Below are 13978 nucleotides of genomic sequence, written 5' to 3'. Positions count from 1 at the left end.
AGAAGGCAGTGGAGGCCAACTCTCTGGATACTTTCCAGAGAGAGATGGATAGAGCTCTTAAAGATAGTGGAATCAAAGGTTATGGGGATAAGGCAGGAACAGGATACTGATTGTAGATGATCAGCCATGATCATAATGAATGGCAATGCTGGCTCAAAAGGGCCAAATGGTCTTCTCCAGCACCTATTGTCTATTTATTTCAGATTTCTCTGGTTTCCAGTCTTTCACAAGAACTGATGTGAAATATTTTTCCCCATTCTCGAAGAGATCTTTTGCTCTTCACACACTTGTAGAATCTCTTGTTTATCCTAGTACCTTATCTGCCAAGGTGCTGTCCTCCCATGTTCCTCATTTCCTTCAAGAATGCCCTTGACTCTTTATACCAAGGTAATTCATTTGATCCCTGTTGTCTACATTTAATATGATCCCTTACTTTTGACCAGAGCCTCAAGATTTTTTTTATTTGTCCATTGTTCTGTTACCAGGCTTACTTTCACTATAACAGGAAGATAATCCTCTTAACTCGTTCTCATTTTTCAAAGCCTCCCACTTACCAGATATCCTTTTACCTGTGAAATCTACTTCAATCAACTGTTTGAAGTTCTTGTCTCATACCAATAAAATTTACTTTATTCCAATTAAAAACCTACATTTATACAAGGTTTATCCTTTCCCATAATTTGACTAGTGTTAAAATAGAAGTGATCTCCCATCCCAAACTGTTTCTCTACCAACAATTTAGTCACTTGCTGTGCCTTACTTCCCAAGATCAAGTAGTACTCCTTTCTGGTAGGTACTTTTACATATTGATCATAATTTTCCTGATCACATTTAACAAAAGTGTTAATTGAGCTACTCCATAGAACTGAGCACAAACTAGTACACTTCTAGATTGTACCACCACAAACTTCACATGATAGTCATTAAATAAATTCCAACTTTAAAATTTTTCATACCGTAAACTTGTCTTCCCTTTTCTTCCTGTATCCATATGAATTCTTCCTGGATTAAAAGAAGAAAATTCCTTAAAGACTGATATACAGGCAAAATAAATTTAAGTTTCATACATCTAAATTTCACATCACAAATAACCAATGTAATATGGCCTTTTTCACTAGTTAAACAGTTAGAGGCTTTCCAAAATTCCCCAACAGTTCATCAGGAATAAACCACTCAAAATGTCTGTATTATGTTCTTTAGATGACATATATGTGGGGTACAATCATGAGGCAAAAGACAAAGAACTGGCAGTCATTGCAACAAGCACAGGCAGGAGCCTCGAAGCAGAGGCAACAGGGAGAAAACCAAACCAAACACAAACCAGAGGCCAAGATAACAAAGTGTGGAGCTGGATGAACACAGCAGGCCAAGCAGCATCTCAGGAGCACAAAAGCTGACATTTCAGGCCTAGACCCTTCAGAGAGGGGGAATAGGGAGAGGGAACTGGAATAAAATTGGGGGGGGGGGGGGGGGGGGGGGGGGGGGTAGACCAAAGATGGAGAGAAAACAAGATAGGTGGAGAGGAGAGTATAGGTAGGGAGGGGATAGGTCAGTCCAGGGAAGACGGACAGGTCAAGGAGGCAGGATGAGGTGGTAGGTAGGAAATGGAGGTGCAGCTTGGAGGTGGGAAGAAGGGATGGGGGAGAGGAAGAACCGGTTAGGGAGGCAGAAACAGGCTGGGCTGGTTCTGGGATGCAGTAGGGGAAGGGGAGATTTTGAAGCTTGTGAAGTCCACGTTGATACCATTGGGCTGCAGGGTTCCCAAGCGGAATACGAGTTGCTGTTCCTGCAACCTTCGGGTGGCATCATTCTGGCACTGCAGGAGGCCCACGATGGACATGTCGTCTGAGGAATGGGAGGGGGAGTTGAAATGGTTCGCGACTGGAGGTACAGTTGTTTGTTGCGAACCGAGCAGAGGTGTTCTGCAAAGCCGTCTCCAAGCCTCCGCTTGGGGAAACCAGCTTGTTTCCACCCCTGCACCCACCCCACTGCATCCCAAAACCAGCCCAGCCTGTCTCTGCTTCCCTAACCTGTTCTTCCTCTTCCCCCATCCCTTCTTCCCACCTCAAGCTGCACCTACATTTCCTACCTACCACCTCATCCCGCCTCCTTGACCTGTCCGTCTTCCTTGGATGGACCTATCCCCTCCCCACCAATACTCTCCTCTCTACCTATCTTGTTTTCTCTCCATCTTTGGTCTGCCACCACCGCCCAATTTATTCCAGTTCCCGCTCCCCATTCCCCCTCTGAAGGCGGCTCTAGGCCCAATACGTCAGCTTTTGTGCTCCTGAGATGCTGCGTGGCCTGCTGTATTCATCCAGCTCCACACTTCATTATCTTGGATTCTCCAGCATCTGCAGTTCCCATTATCACTGATACAAATCAGAGGCCGATCTGTGGGAAATTGAGAGTTTCCTGCTTCAGCAGGAATGTTTCTTAAACCAAGGAGACAGGCACAAAGCAGGAAGCTACAAGCCAGGTGGCTTGATATTTGTTGTGGGGAAATGTTAGAATAAAACAAGCAGCTTATAGTTGGGCACAGTGAAGTTCAAGGAAAAGGTAGCATGGTTAAGGAAAGCCAGGTATAAGCTATTCAAACTCCTTGAAACAGGTACATTTCCTGTCAGTAAGAATGAACCTATAAAGTGAATTCCAGAAGGCATTTCAAATGCGGTATTAAAAACCATTGTGTAAATTAAGTCAGAAGCAAATCACATTAACATGTATACACAATTGATTGGCTGGCTGTAAACAGTATACACAAAGGGGTCTTTTCCTGATTGGCAGATGTGATGAGTGGAGATCCCAGGAAGCTCTGCTGGGGCCATAATTTTTTTGCAGTTTACATCCAGGACTTGGAGGCAAGCAATGACAAGGCAGTTAAATATGCAGATGACAAGATTACTAGGGACATAGGCTGCAAAGAGAAAAGTAAGCCTGGTCCCATTTAGACAGGGAACATCTGGCCTCCTTATTTAAACATAACAATTAATGCATTTGGAGCCAGTTCAAAAGGAGGTTTACTGGATTGAGCAGGCTGTTTTACAAGATTGAACAGACTGGATTGGTTTCTGCTGGAGCTTCAAGACTAAGTAATGACTTGAAGTATATAGGATTGTCCATGAGGAAATAATGTTGGCTTGTGGCCAAATTCAGAATAAAGGGGTACTTTTAATAAATTAGTGATTAACATTTTCAGACTCTAGAAAGTTTGAATAACACTGCCTCAGATTGGAGGTATCATATTTGCATTTTTAAAAAAATGCAAATAAAAGTGATGGGCAAGCAAGGCAATCAAAGGCTACCAGGTTAGGTAGGAATATCAAAGACAAAGCAAAGCAATCTTATTGAATAACAGGAAAAGTTGAAGTCTAAATGGTCTACTTCCATTTTAACAGATATTGTGAACATAAGAGAAAGACTGGATTCTTGCCACTACTTCCTTATTTGTTATTCAAGCTCACCTTCCTCGGCCCATACTGGGTGATGAATCAGCACTGATTTGCTCTGACCTTCCAATTGCAAAGTCTCTCTTATAACCTGCACTACTATGCATCCGTGTCCTGCTGGGTCCAGCTGGTCGCATCTGAGGACTTCGAACACCATTCAACAGACGATCCGTAGAGAAATTAAATATCGTTGGGCTTTCCAAAAGTCCTGGACCACGATCTGAGCTCGGCAATGCGGGGCGCAAATGGGTTTTGCTGTGGTTCCTGCCAGAAATACAAATAACGTGGTGATCTATAAAAAGGATGGATCATTTAATACTACAGATTGGACACAAAACCAGCAAGGTTTACAAAATAAGGAACCAGCAAAATTTAGTACTTAGCTAACAAAATAAATTTGAAAATACCAGAAAGGAAGAAACTATGACAGTACAAAAGTGAAAGAGTATTTAAATGGAAAACACCATGTCTAGTGATAAGACACATTCCACGTAAAGAACCTACCTCTGACATCTTTCCTATCATCTCAAAGTCACCTTAAAATTATGACCCCTCGTAATAGTTAATTCCATCCTGGGAAAAAGTCTGACTATCCACTCTATCTACACCTATCATCTTGTACACCTTGATCAAGTCACCTCTCATCCTTCACTCCAATGAAAAAAGCCTTAGCTCCCTCAACTTTTCCTCAGAAGACCTGTCCTCTAGTCCAGAGGCAGTATTCTGGTAAATCTTCTCTGCACCTTCTCAAGCTTCCACATCTTTCCTATAAATGAGGTGACCAGAACTGAATACAAATACTCCAAGTGTGGTCTAACCAGGGTTTTGTTTTTATAGAGCTGCAGCATTCCTCGTGGGTCAAACTCAACCCCCCTGCCAATGAAAGCCAACACACCACATGCTTTCTTCGCTACCGAAATCAAGTCAGGTGGCAACTGAGGGATCTGCAGACATGGACCCCAAGATCACTCTGTTCCTCCACACTGCTGAGAATCCCACCATTAACCCTGTATTCTGCATTCCAATTCAACCTTCCAAAACAAATCACTTCTCACTTTCCTGGTTTGAATTCCACCTGCCACTCTTTGCCTGGCTCTGCATCCTGTCAAATGTCCCACTGAAACCTACAACAGCCCTCCATACTATCCACAACTCCACCAACCTTTGGTGTCATCTGCAAACTTACTAACCTACCCTTCCACTTCCTCATCCAAGTCATTCAAAGATCACAGAGCAGAGGTCCCAGAACAAATCCCTGTGGCACACCAGTGGCCACCAAGCTCCAGGCGGAGTATTTTCCATCTACTACCACCCTGTCCCATCTTCTATCAGGAAGCCTGTTTTGTAACCAGACAGTCAGATTTCCCTGAATCCCATGCCTAACCTTCTGAATGAGCCTACCACATGGAACGATAACAAACACCTTGCTGAAATCCATACATACCACATCTACTGCTCTGCCTTGAATGTGCTTTTTCACATCCTCAAAAGAATTTGATTAGACTCATGAGGCATGGCCTGGCCCTCAAAGCCACGCTGACAATTTCTAATCAAAACTGTGCTTTTCCAAATAATTGTAAATACCATCTTAGAATCTTCTCCAATAGACGTACCCAACACAGATGACTGAAATTAACATTCCAGCTGTATGAAACAGTACAGTCTGCTAAAATCTTGTCAACCATGAGGGGTGACACAAATTGAATTAGAATGGAAATAAACAATTGTGATTTATTTTGCACATGTAGACATCAAATTTTAAAATTAATGTTCTTACATATAGGCAGTGCAGAAGACACCTATTTGTAAAAATGCTTCCTTTGCATGTTAAGTTTTGATAATATCACAAAAGCACAAGTAAACTTTTCACAAAGTGACGCCTAGTTTACGTTCATGAATACATGTCTAAATTAATGCTTTTCATTCAACCATTCTTGCCAAGTGTCTTTCTTCAACAATGGAATGCAGCCAGAAACCAAAAAAGTGAAACCAGGAGCAATACTTGCAGGAGAAACATGTGTAAAACTAACAGGACTTTGAACATATGTTTTGCTCTACATATTAGCCAAGATTGTTTGCTAGTTTTCAAAAATTGAAGTTGCAAATAAATCTAACCTGTTCCTAGGATTATATTGTCTGAGTGAGGTCAAAGGGGCTGTAGCAGATTTGAAGTTTGGAGCTGCAGTAAATCCATTTATGAAACCAGCATTAGGGAATGGAGATACCTGCAAAAGAAATTCAACAAAAGCTTTGAGAAAGGTGTTCTGACCTTCAATGACAGTCCAAAATGTAGGAAAAAGAAACCAAAGTTTCCAAGAGTGTTGCGCTATTTGATTCGGTAATTTGAAGTAAAAATGTTTGTCAATAACAAATTACGGCACGTATTTCATTTTAAAAGAAGCCTCAAGTGAAATCATAAATTATTTAGGTCAAGCTGACTTCCAAGTTATATCAATCTTGAAATACAGATGGCACTATTCCTTGTGTTCCAAATACATGGATTAATCCAAGTCCATTCAGGAAACGATCACTGTATTCAAACTACACAGAAGCTATAAGACAAAAGAACAATTTCCTAAGACCAGAAATTGAAGTTCTAAGAATAGAAAGTGACATCTGTAAACTTAAGTCCAGTAAAAACCAGAGAGGAAACAGGTGAAGGCATGTTTTTCCTGACTGAATCTGCACCCAGTGAGGTCCCACAATGGCTGGAGTTGGGACACTTTGGTTTACATTTGACATAAATTTTGGAACGTTGGTCATTAAGTTTGCAGGCAACGAAAACTGTGGAGTGGTGAACAGAGGAAGATAAGCTTAGACAAGATGGCAGTTAGGTTGATCAGTAGCAAAACAGAAAATCAGCAGTGATGCCTTAAGCAGGACAAACAAGAGAATACACTGAACAGTAGGAACCTAGGAGTACGAAGGATCCGCGGGGGGGGGGGGGGGGGGGGGGGTGGAGGAAAGAAGACATGAGGACACATGGATAAAGTGGCTAAAAAAGGAGGCACATGGTATGCTTGCTGTTATTGGCCTTAAAACATGAGATTCTAATAGGCAGAACCCAAGGACATCTAAAACAGTTTCTTGAAACTGTATGGGGATAGTCCAATGAGAAGAGGGAGCAGATTTGACCTTGTATTGGCAAATGAGCCTGGCCAGGGGACAGACCATTTCAATGGGAGAGCGTTTTAGAAACCCTGATCATAATGTGTTAGGCTTTAAAAGGTGGTTACGAGTAAAGATTAGTCAAGACCTTACAGGAAGATACCAAAAAGTGCAGTGGGGGGGCATGGACAAAGAGGGAGGGAAGCAAATTAGGAATAGGACTGGCCTAATAACATTTGGCATGTTGGAGCTGTTTATAGATCTAGTGATCACAGATCAGTACTGTCATGTTTCAGTAGGGAGTAGGACAAAATTGGCAAGATAAAAAAGGGGAAAGTGTAGCATATGATTTAGAAAGCAAACTCAGGCACTGTGATGAATAAGAAAGCAGGAAAGAACTTAAGCAGGGACCGTGAAATGATTTTGGCAAGTAGGGTTAAAAATCCCAAAGCATTCCACAGATACATTAAAAACAAGAGGGTAACTGGGAAGGTCAGACCACTCAAGGTTAAAAAGACCTTCTGCGTGGAGGCAGAGGATGTGGGCAGGATTCTAAAATGAGGAGTACTCTGCATCGATATTGATGAAGGATACTGAGATTAGTGTGGAGTATGCTAATATGCTCAGGTGTTGAGATCAAGGAAGGAATGACATTGGGACTCAGTATTAAAGTGGATACGTCCCCAGAGCCAGATGGTGTCGACCCCAGGTAATGAGGTGGTAAAAGGGGAGATTTCCTGCAGCTAGCAATATAAAGATCTTGGTCAAGGCCACAGTAAAGTATTTACAAACTAGCAAGAAGCCAATATTGCTCCTCTATTCATTCAAAGAAGAGAAAAAGGGTTATCCAAAAACAAAAAGTTGCTGGAAAAGCTCAGGACTGGCAGCATCTGAGGGGGAGAAAACGGTTAACATTTTGGGTCCATTGACCCTTCCTCAGAACGAGGAAACCAAGAAACTTTAGACTACCAAGTCTCAGTGGTTGAAAAACTATTTGAGAGAATTCTTCAGGATAGGATTTACACATTTGGAAAAAGCATGGCCTTGTGCAGTGCAGATCATATCTTACTAACTGGATTGTCTTTAAGGCAGCAGCAATGGTGGTGGTGGTGGTGGGGGGGGGGGGGGGGGGGGGGTGGTGGTGGGAAACAGGGTAAAGCAGTGGATGTGGTCTACGTGAATTCTAGAAAGGTCTCTCATGGTAGGCTCATTCAGAAGATTAAGATGGACAAGATGCATGGAGACTTAGCCACATGGGTTCATTGAAGGTAGAGGCTGGTGGAGGAAGGTGTTTCTCTGGCTGGAGGTCCACAACTAGTGGTGCTCCTCGGGGATCTGTACTGGGACCTCTGCTGTTTGTAACTTATCAGTGACTTGATGAAAGTGTAGATAAGTGGTTTGGTAAGTTAGCGGACATCAGAGTAGAGGAGGAGTTGTGGATAGTAGAGAAGGTTGTCAAAGGATCCAATGGGATATAGATCAGCAAGTGTGAGGCGCTGCACCTGGGGCGATCAAATATTAAGGGAAAATATACAGTTAATGGCAAGACCGTGAACAGCATTCGTGTACAGAGGGATCTTGGGGTTCATCGTCTATGGGTCCCTGAAAGTGGTCACACAAGTAGATAGGGTGGTAAAGGTGGCATATTGTATGCTTCCATTATTGGTACAATCAGCCTGTTGTGTTACAGCTTTACTAGACTTTACCACATTACAGGAAAGATGTGGAGGGTGTGCAGAAGAGGTTTACTAGAATGCTACCGGGATTAGACAGGGGAGGCAATGGCTTAGTTGTATTAAAATCACTGGACTGTTAAACCAGAGACCCAGATAACATCTAGGGACCCAGGTTCAAATCCTGCCACAGCAGATGGTGGAATTTGAATTCAACAAAATATCTGGAATTGAAAGTCTAATGATGACCAGGAATCCATTATCAGTTGGCAGGAAAAACCCACCTGGTTCACTCATGTCCTTGAGGGAAGGAAAGTGCCATCCTTACCTGGTATAGCCTACATGGACTCCAGAACTACAGCAATGTGGTTGACTCTCAATGGCCCTTCCTCAGCCCGTTAATGAAATAAAACAAAGAATATGGTATGATCTATAAAAAGGAGGCTGGAAAAAATAGGGGATGTTTTCTTGGGAATGGTGGAGGCGGAGGGGAAACTTGATAGACATCTAAAATTCTGAGATGCATAGAGAGGGCCGAGTCAGAATCTTTTTCACAGAATTGAAGCAACTAATATTAGGGGTTGGTTCAAAAGGGGATGAGAGGGGCAAGTTCTTTTATAGGAAGACCCTGGAACATGCTGCTGGTGTAGTGGTAGAGGCAGATACAATGGGATGTTTAAAAGGGATTTTTAAATAAGCACGAGTAAGCAAGGAATTGAGGAGGATAGCCCAAGTGTGTGCAGAAGGAATTAGTTAAATTTAGCATCATGTTTGGTACAACATAGTGGAATGAAGGGCCCATTTCTGTGTGGCACTGTTCTGTGTTCTATTAGACAACACAAATTTAAAAAGCAGGGAGGCTATGCTGGAATTGTATAAAATTTTGACAATGGCATAGCTAGTGCACCATTCTGGAACCCACATTATTCAGAAGGACATTGCATTACTGAGATTGAAACTCGTTTTAGGACTTGATGTCTACGTGGGAATTTTTACTGAGAACGAAATTAGAAATGGACAAGATTTTTTCTAATGCCACTGGTCGTAAAACTAGGTTTTAATCCATATTACATAAATGCTGGAGATTATCTAACAGATGTCAGGTGAATAAGACTAGTACCTAGGTACTTTGTATTTCAAATGGCACTGTGGGGCAACACTAAACACTTTTCATTGTTCTCTTGTTTTGAACTTGAATACATGACAATAAACCAAATTCTAATTTTAACCTAGTACAAGCTATTTTGTACCACCACTGAACAAATAGCACAATTTTGTTCACTAATTAGGTAGTGAAATAGCAATATGCAGCAGAAACCAATCCCTTGGTCCAATTTATTCATGCTGACCAAAATTTCTCAAGCTAAACTAATCCCACTTGTCCACATTTAGCCCATACACCTCAACCTTTCCTTTTCATGTCCTTGTCCAAATGTCTTTGAGAACCTAACAACCTGCATCTACCACTTCCTCTGGCAGTTCATTCCATGTATGAACCACACTGAAAACCCTCAGATCCCTTTAAAATTTTTCCTACCCGGTAACAGTCGCAAGTCTACAGCAGAGCAGTGGGGTGTCCAAAAAAGATGTGGGGCAGGTACAGGTCCAACATGCTTGAGGGAAATGTAGCTCCAAGTTTGAAGAACCTTGGGTGTCTATGACAATTCAGGACAGAAGAAAGAGTAGGGCTTTTAACAGATCCCAAAAGGAGCAATTCAGCTGTCGACCTGGAGAAAAACAGTGAGCGCACGTGTGAATTTTTTTTGGGGGGGGGGCACGGCAGCTCAGGACTAAAGGCACCAGTTCGAACAGCAATAAAACAAGGGGGCATGTGAAAACTGAACAGGATTAGGAGAACCAAGGTATTTTATTATAACAAAGGGAGGTGGTTAACTAGGGAAACCTGTGTTAAGTCTGTGATATGGTGAGGGTGTGGAATGAACACTTCTCTGCAGTCTTCACCCTGGGAAAGGAGAATACAAGTATGGAATTCAGGATACAAAGGGACTGAGTAACTTGTAGTTTAAACACAGGAAGTGGGGAGGTATCGGAAGTTCCATTGGGCTGAAAAACTGGAAGTCCCCTGGCCCGGATTAATGGCATCCCAGGCTGGGGGAGGAAATTGCAGGGGCTTTGAAATTTTTAAACTCTTCTCCAGACACAGGGGAAGCGCTGGAGGACAGCTAATGTGGTTCTACATTTTAAAAAAAGTGGAAGAGATAAACCAAAACTTACAGACTGGTGAGTTTCAGTGCAGCAAAACAACTGGAGAAAAAAGAAAGTCTGAAGGAGCAAATTATTATGCAGTTGGAAAGGCATGAATTAATTACAGATCTTAAGCATGGCTTTGTTAGAATTTTTTGGAAAATGTGATCCAGTGTGTGGATGAGAGAAGTTAAATTTGTGTAGATTATATGGATTTTAGCCATGCTTTTGACAAAGATCCCATGTGGAAGACACACTGAAAAGGGTAAAGCACATGGGCATCAGGATGAGGATGTTAAACAAATTCACAGACACACAAGACTGATAGAGTGGTTAATGACAAAAAGGTGGCTGTACATTACACAAAGACATGAATAGTTGGTCAGGTGGGCAGACAGTATTTAACCCTGATAAGAGGTGAGGCACTTTTGAAGAAAGGAGGGGGTATTTAAATAATTTAAATGGGTAGCTTGGAGGAAAGGGTATCTTGGAGTAATTATTCACAGATCCTTGAAGTCAGCAGGTCACACAGAATATACAGCGAGGTAGTGGACTTTTATGTAACTTTGGTCGGGCCACAACTGCAAAGTGTTTAGTGCTGGTCACCTCACTACAGGAACGCTACTATAGTGCCATAAGTTGCCTGGAATGAAGCGATTGAGCTATTTAGGTAGAGATGAGGTAGGCTTGCATTGCTTTCTTTAGAGCAGAGAAAGAGTGTGTATGAGATGTGGTGTGGACAGGGTGAAGACAAACTATTACCCTTGGTTGAGGGGTCAAAGGAGAGCAGCAGTTGTGGGTAAGGAGATGATTCAGGATGGAATTTGGGGGGAAGTAAAAACAAAGTCTCTCACTGAGTGAGTTGTGGGAATCTGGACTGCACTGCCTGGGAAGGTAGTAGAGACTGGAAGCCTTATAATATTACATTCAAGGTTTTGGGACAAATGCAGGAAAATTGAGATTAGTGAACTTTTAGTGGCAGTTGTGTTACTGCAGACTTGATAGGCTAAAGGGCCTTTTCTGCACTGTACAAACATGAATCTCACCTTAATTGCCCTCAAGTTTCAAACTCTAGTGGGAAAAATATTTGGTATTCATCTTATCTTAGTCCCTCATGATGTTAAAAGCCACTAAGGTTAGATCCCTCGTGGTTGCAGCAGGATTCTAATTTCTTGGCATGGTGTTCAAATAGCATGATACGACAGACTGAATGATCAAAGTAGCTTCTGTTAGTTTGCATATTTCCGAACCACCCCTGCTGTGCAGAAAATTAAGAGGAATTGCTAAGAACCTGACTTGATATTACCAAACAAGTCTGATTACAGAGATTGGAAACCTAACTGGATAGCTCATGTTTTGTTTCTGTTTTAAATAAGTGGTCTCACTGTTTGAAAACAAAACAGAAAATTAACATACAAGTTAATATCCCATCAATCCCAAACATGCATACAAGCTGCAAAGGGAAGCATCTCTTGTACATGCCTCTTACTGTACTCAAATATTTTCTAATATCCTGAGGGCCGCAGTGTCCCCAAGCGGAAGGTGAGTTTTTTTTCAGCTTGCGTGGAGCAGCACTGAAACACTGCAGCTAGCCTGACGCAGATGGTCAGTGGGCAGGTGTTGCACTGTTGCTGGTAACGGGCCGGGGGGGGTGGAGGGTGAGGAAACGAAGGGGATCGAGGGGTGGAGAGGAAGAAGGGGGCAGCGGCGAGAGGGCATTAGTCCAGATTAGTGACCCCCTTGCACAAGCCTAGTTGTCCTTTACTTTCGTCTTTTCGGATCACTGCCCTAAAAGAGAACTTTTCACTGAACCACCCAAAACAAAAATCAAACTAGAACAAATGTTTCTTTCAAATAAAGGAGTAAACACATTCCTAATGGACCGTAAAGCACAATGTCTCACCCACGTTCTAGAAGACGCAAGGCAAATCAAAACCTAGTGCTGCAAAAGTAGTGCAGTGCAATGAAACAAATGAACATCTTAGTAACAATAGCTACAGAAACAAATTAATAATTAGCTTCAGACAAAATCTAAAAAAAACTTAAATTTTACATGTTTATGACAATTAAGTGTCTCAAATGCTGCAGAAAAGTGGTCAAAAAAGGAAAACAACAGCTATAAACCTGACAAGAATGGCCTTTCAGTAGGATTAAGAATCCACTTAAGTATGCCTAGCTGCAAATGCTTTGAATTAAACCGGGTCCTTCATTTTAGGGGCACAAGAGGCAAGATAATTTAAAGGCAGCCCATTATTTTGCCTGCAAAGTAAACAGTGACTCAGGCTGCACCATGCTACGTGGTATTGTAGATCAAACATTCAGGACACTGGAAGTTATGTACACTGACAGAATCAAGGGGTTAGAAAACTAACGCAGAGCACAAGAAGTGTCACAATAATGTGGACAATTTGACAAAACCTGCAGAGTTTTTTTTAAGAAAAGGCTAAAAACATTGAATAACGCACCAAGACGACCCTGGCCAAAAACAGTATATATAGATCAGTGATATTAAGAATTGCCAATGCTGGAATGAGACAAGTGTGGAGCTGGAGGAATGCAGCAGGCCAGGCAGCAGAGGAGCAAGAAAGCTGATCTATCAGGTCTTCCTTTCTTCTTTCCTGGAGGGTCTTGACCAGAAACGTTAGCTTTCCTGCTCCTCTGATGCTGTCTGGCCTGCTGCGTTGCTCCAGCTCCACACTTACTTTATACATGGATCAGTCACTTGATTGGCAGGATTTGTTAAGTGATACAATACAGAACATGCACTAGTCCCTCAACTTTTTGTAATTTACCTCATGACTTGCACAAAAGGAAGGAGAGTAGTCAAATACAGACAGACAGTACCAAAATAGTTAAGAAAATACACCAAAACATATGGCATTTGCAGATAGGTTCAGTAAGCAAGACTCTGGCAGATGGTGCATTTGAGAGAGTGTGAAGTTGTTCACTTTCATAAAGAATGAAGAAATGTCTGAAAATTCCACAAAGGCAGGAGGTTCAGATGTTTTAGTGCACAAGTCACAAGTTGTATGCAGCTAATGGGATGTTATTATTTATTTAACAAGAGAAGCCAAACATTAAGCTAAAAGATGCCATACTTCAGTCGTGAAAGACATCACATCCCAAATGCTGCCTGCAGTTTTGGTTGTCTTAAGAATGTAAGACAAATGTATTGGAGGCAGTACAGAGGAAGTTTACTAGGCTTGATACCTGGAACAGTGGGTTGCTTTGAGGTTAGACAGGCTGGGCTCCAAGTTCAGAAATGAGAGAGCGCGCAAGCTGAAATGCATAAGATCCAGAATGGTCTTGACAAAAATCAAGACGAAAGGCAGGTTGTGTCTTGTAGGTCAGTTGAAAACAGTTCAAGTTGGAGGTAATAAAATGTGAGGCTGGATGAACACAGCAGGCCAAGCAGCATCTCAGGAGCACAAAAGCTGACGTTTCAGGCCTAGACCCTTCATCAGAGAGGGGGATGGGGGGAGGGAACTGGAATAAATAGGGAGAGAGGGGGAGGCGGACCGAAGATGGAGAGTAAAGAAGATA

At 42.2% G+C, this 13978-nt stretch overlaps 1 protein-coding gene across 4 annotated transcripts in view; it reads right to left on the bottom strand.

Moving 5' to 3' along the window:
• Positions 1 to 13978, bottom strand: part of larp4b (La ribonucleoprotein 4B) — a 123338-nt gene that overhangs the window by 40145 nt on the left and 69215 nt on the right. For all 4 annotated transcript variants that reach the window (XM_048559039.2, XM_048559027.2, XM_048559017.2 and 1 more), the window contains 3 exons: positions 5565 to 5674; positions 3465 to 3713; positions 957 to 1002 (listed from right to left, as the gene is read on the bottom strand). In XM_048559039.2, the coding sequence (XP_048414996.1) occupies positions 957 to 1002; positions 3465 to 3713; positions 5565 to 5674 (405 nt within the window). The remainder of the gene's footprint in view (positions 1 to 956; positions 1003 to 3464; positions 3714 to 5564; positions 5675 to 13978) is intronic.

The sequence above is a fragment of the Stegostoma tigrinum genome, chromosome 2 (assembly GCF_030684315.1).
Source record: "Stegostoma tigrinum isolate sSteTig4 chromosome 2, sSteTig4.hap1, whole genome shotgun sequence".
NCBI classification, from domain to species: Eukaryota; Metazoa; Chordata; class Chondrichthyes; order Orectolobiformes; family Stegostomatidae; genus Stegostoma; species Stegostoma tigrinum.
Note: the sequence above shows the minus strand (reverse complement) of the source record. Positions and strands in the feature narration are given on the sequence as shown.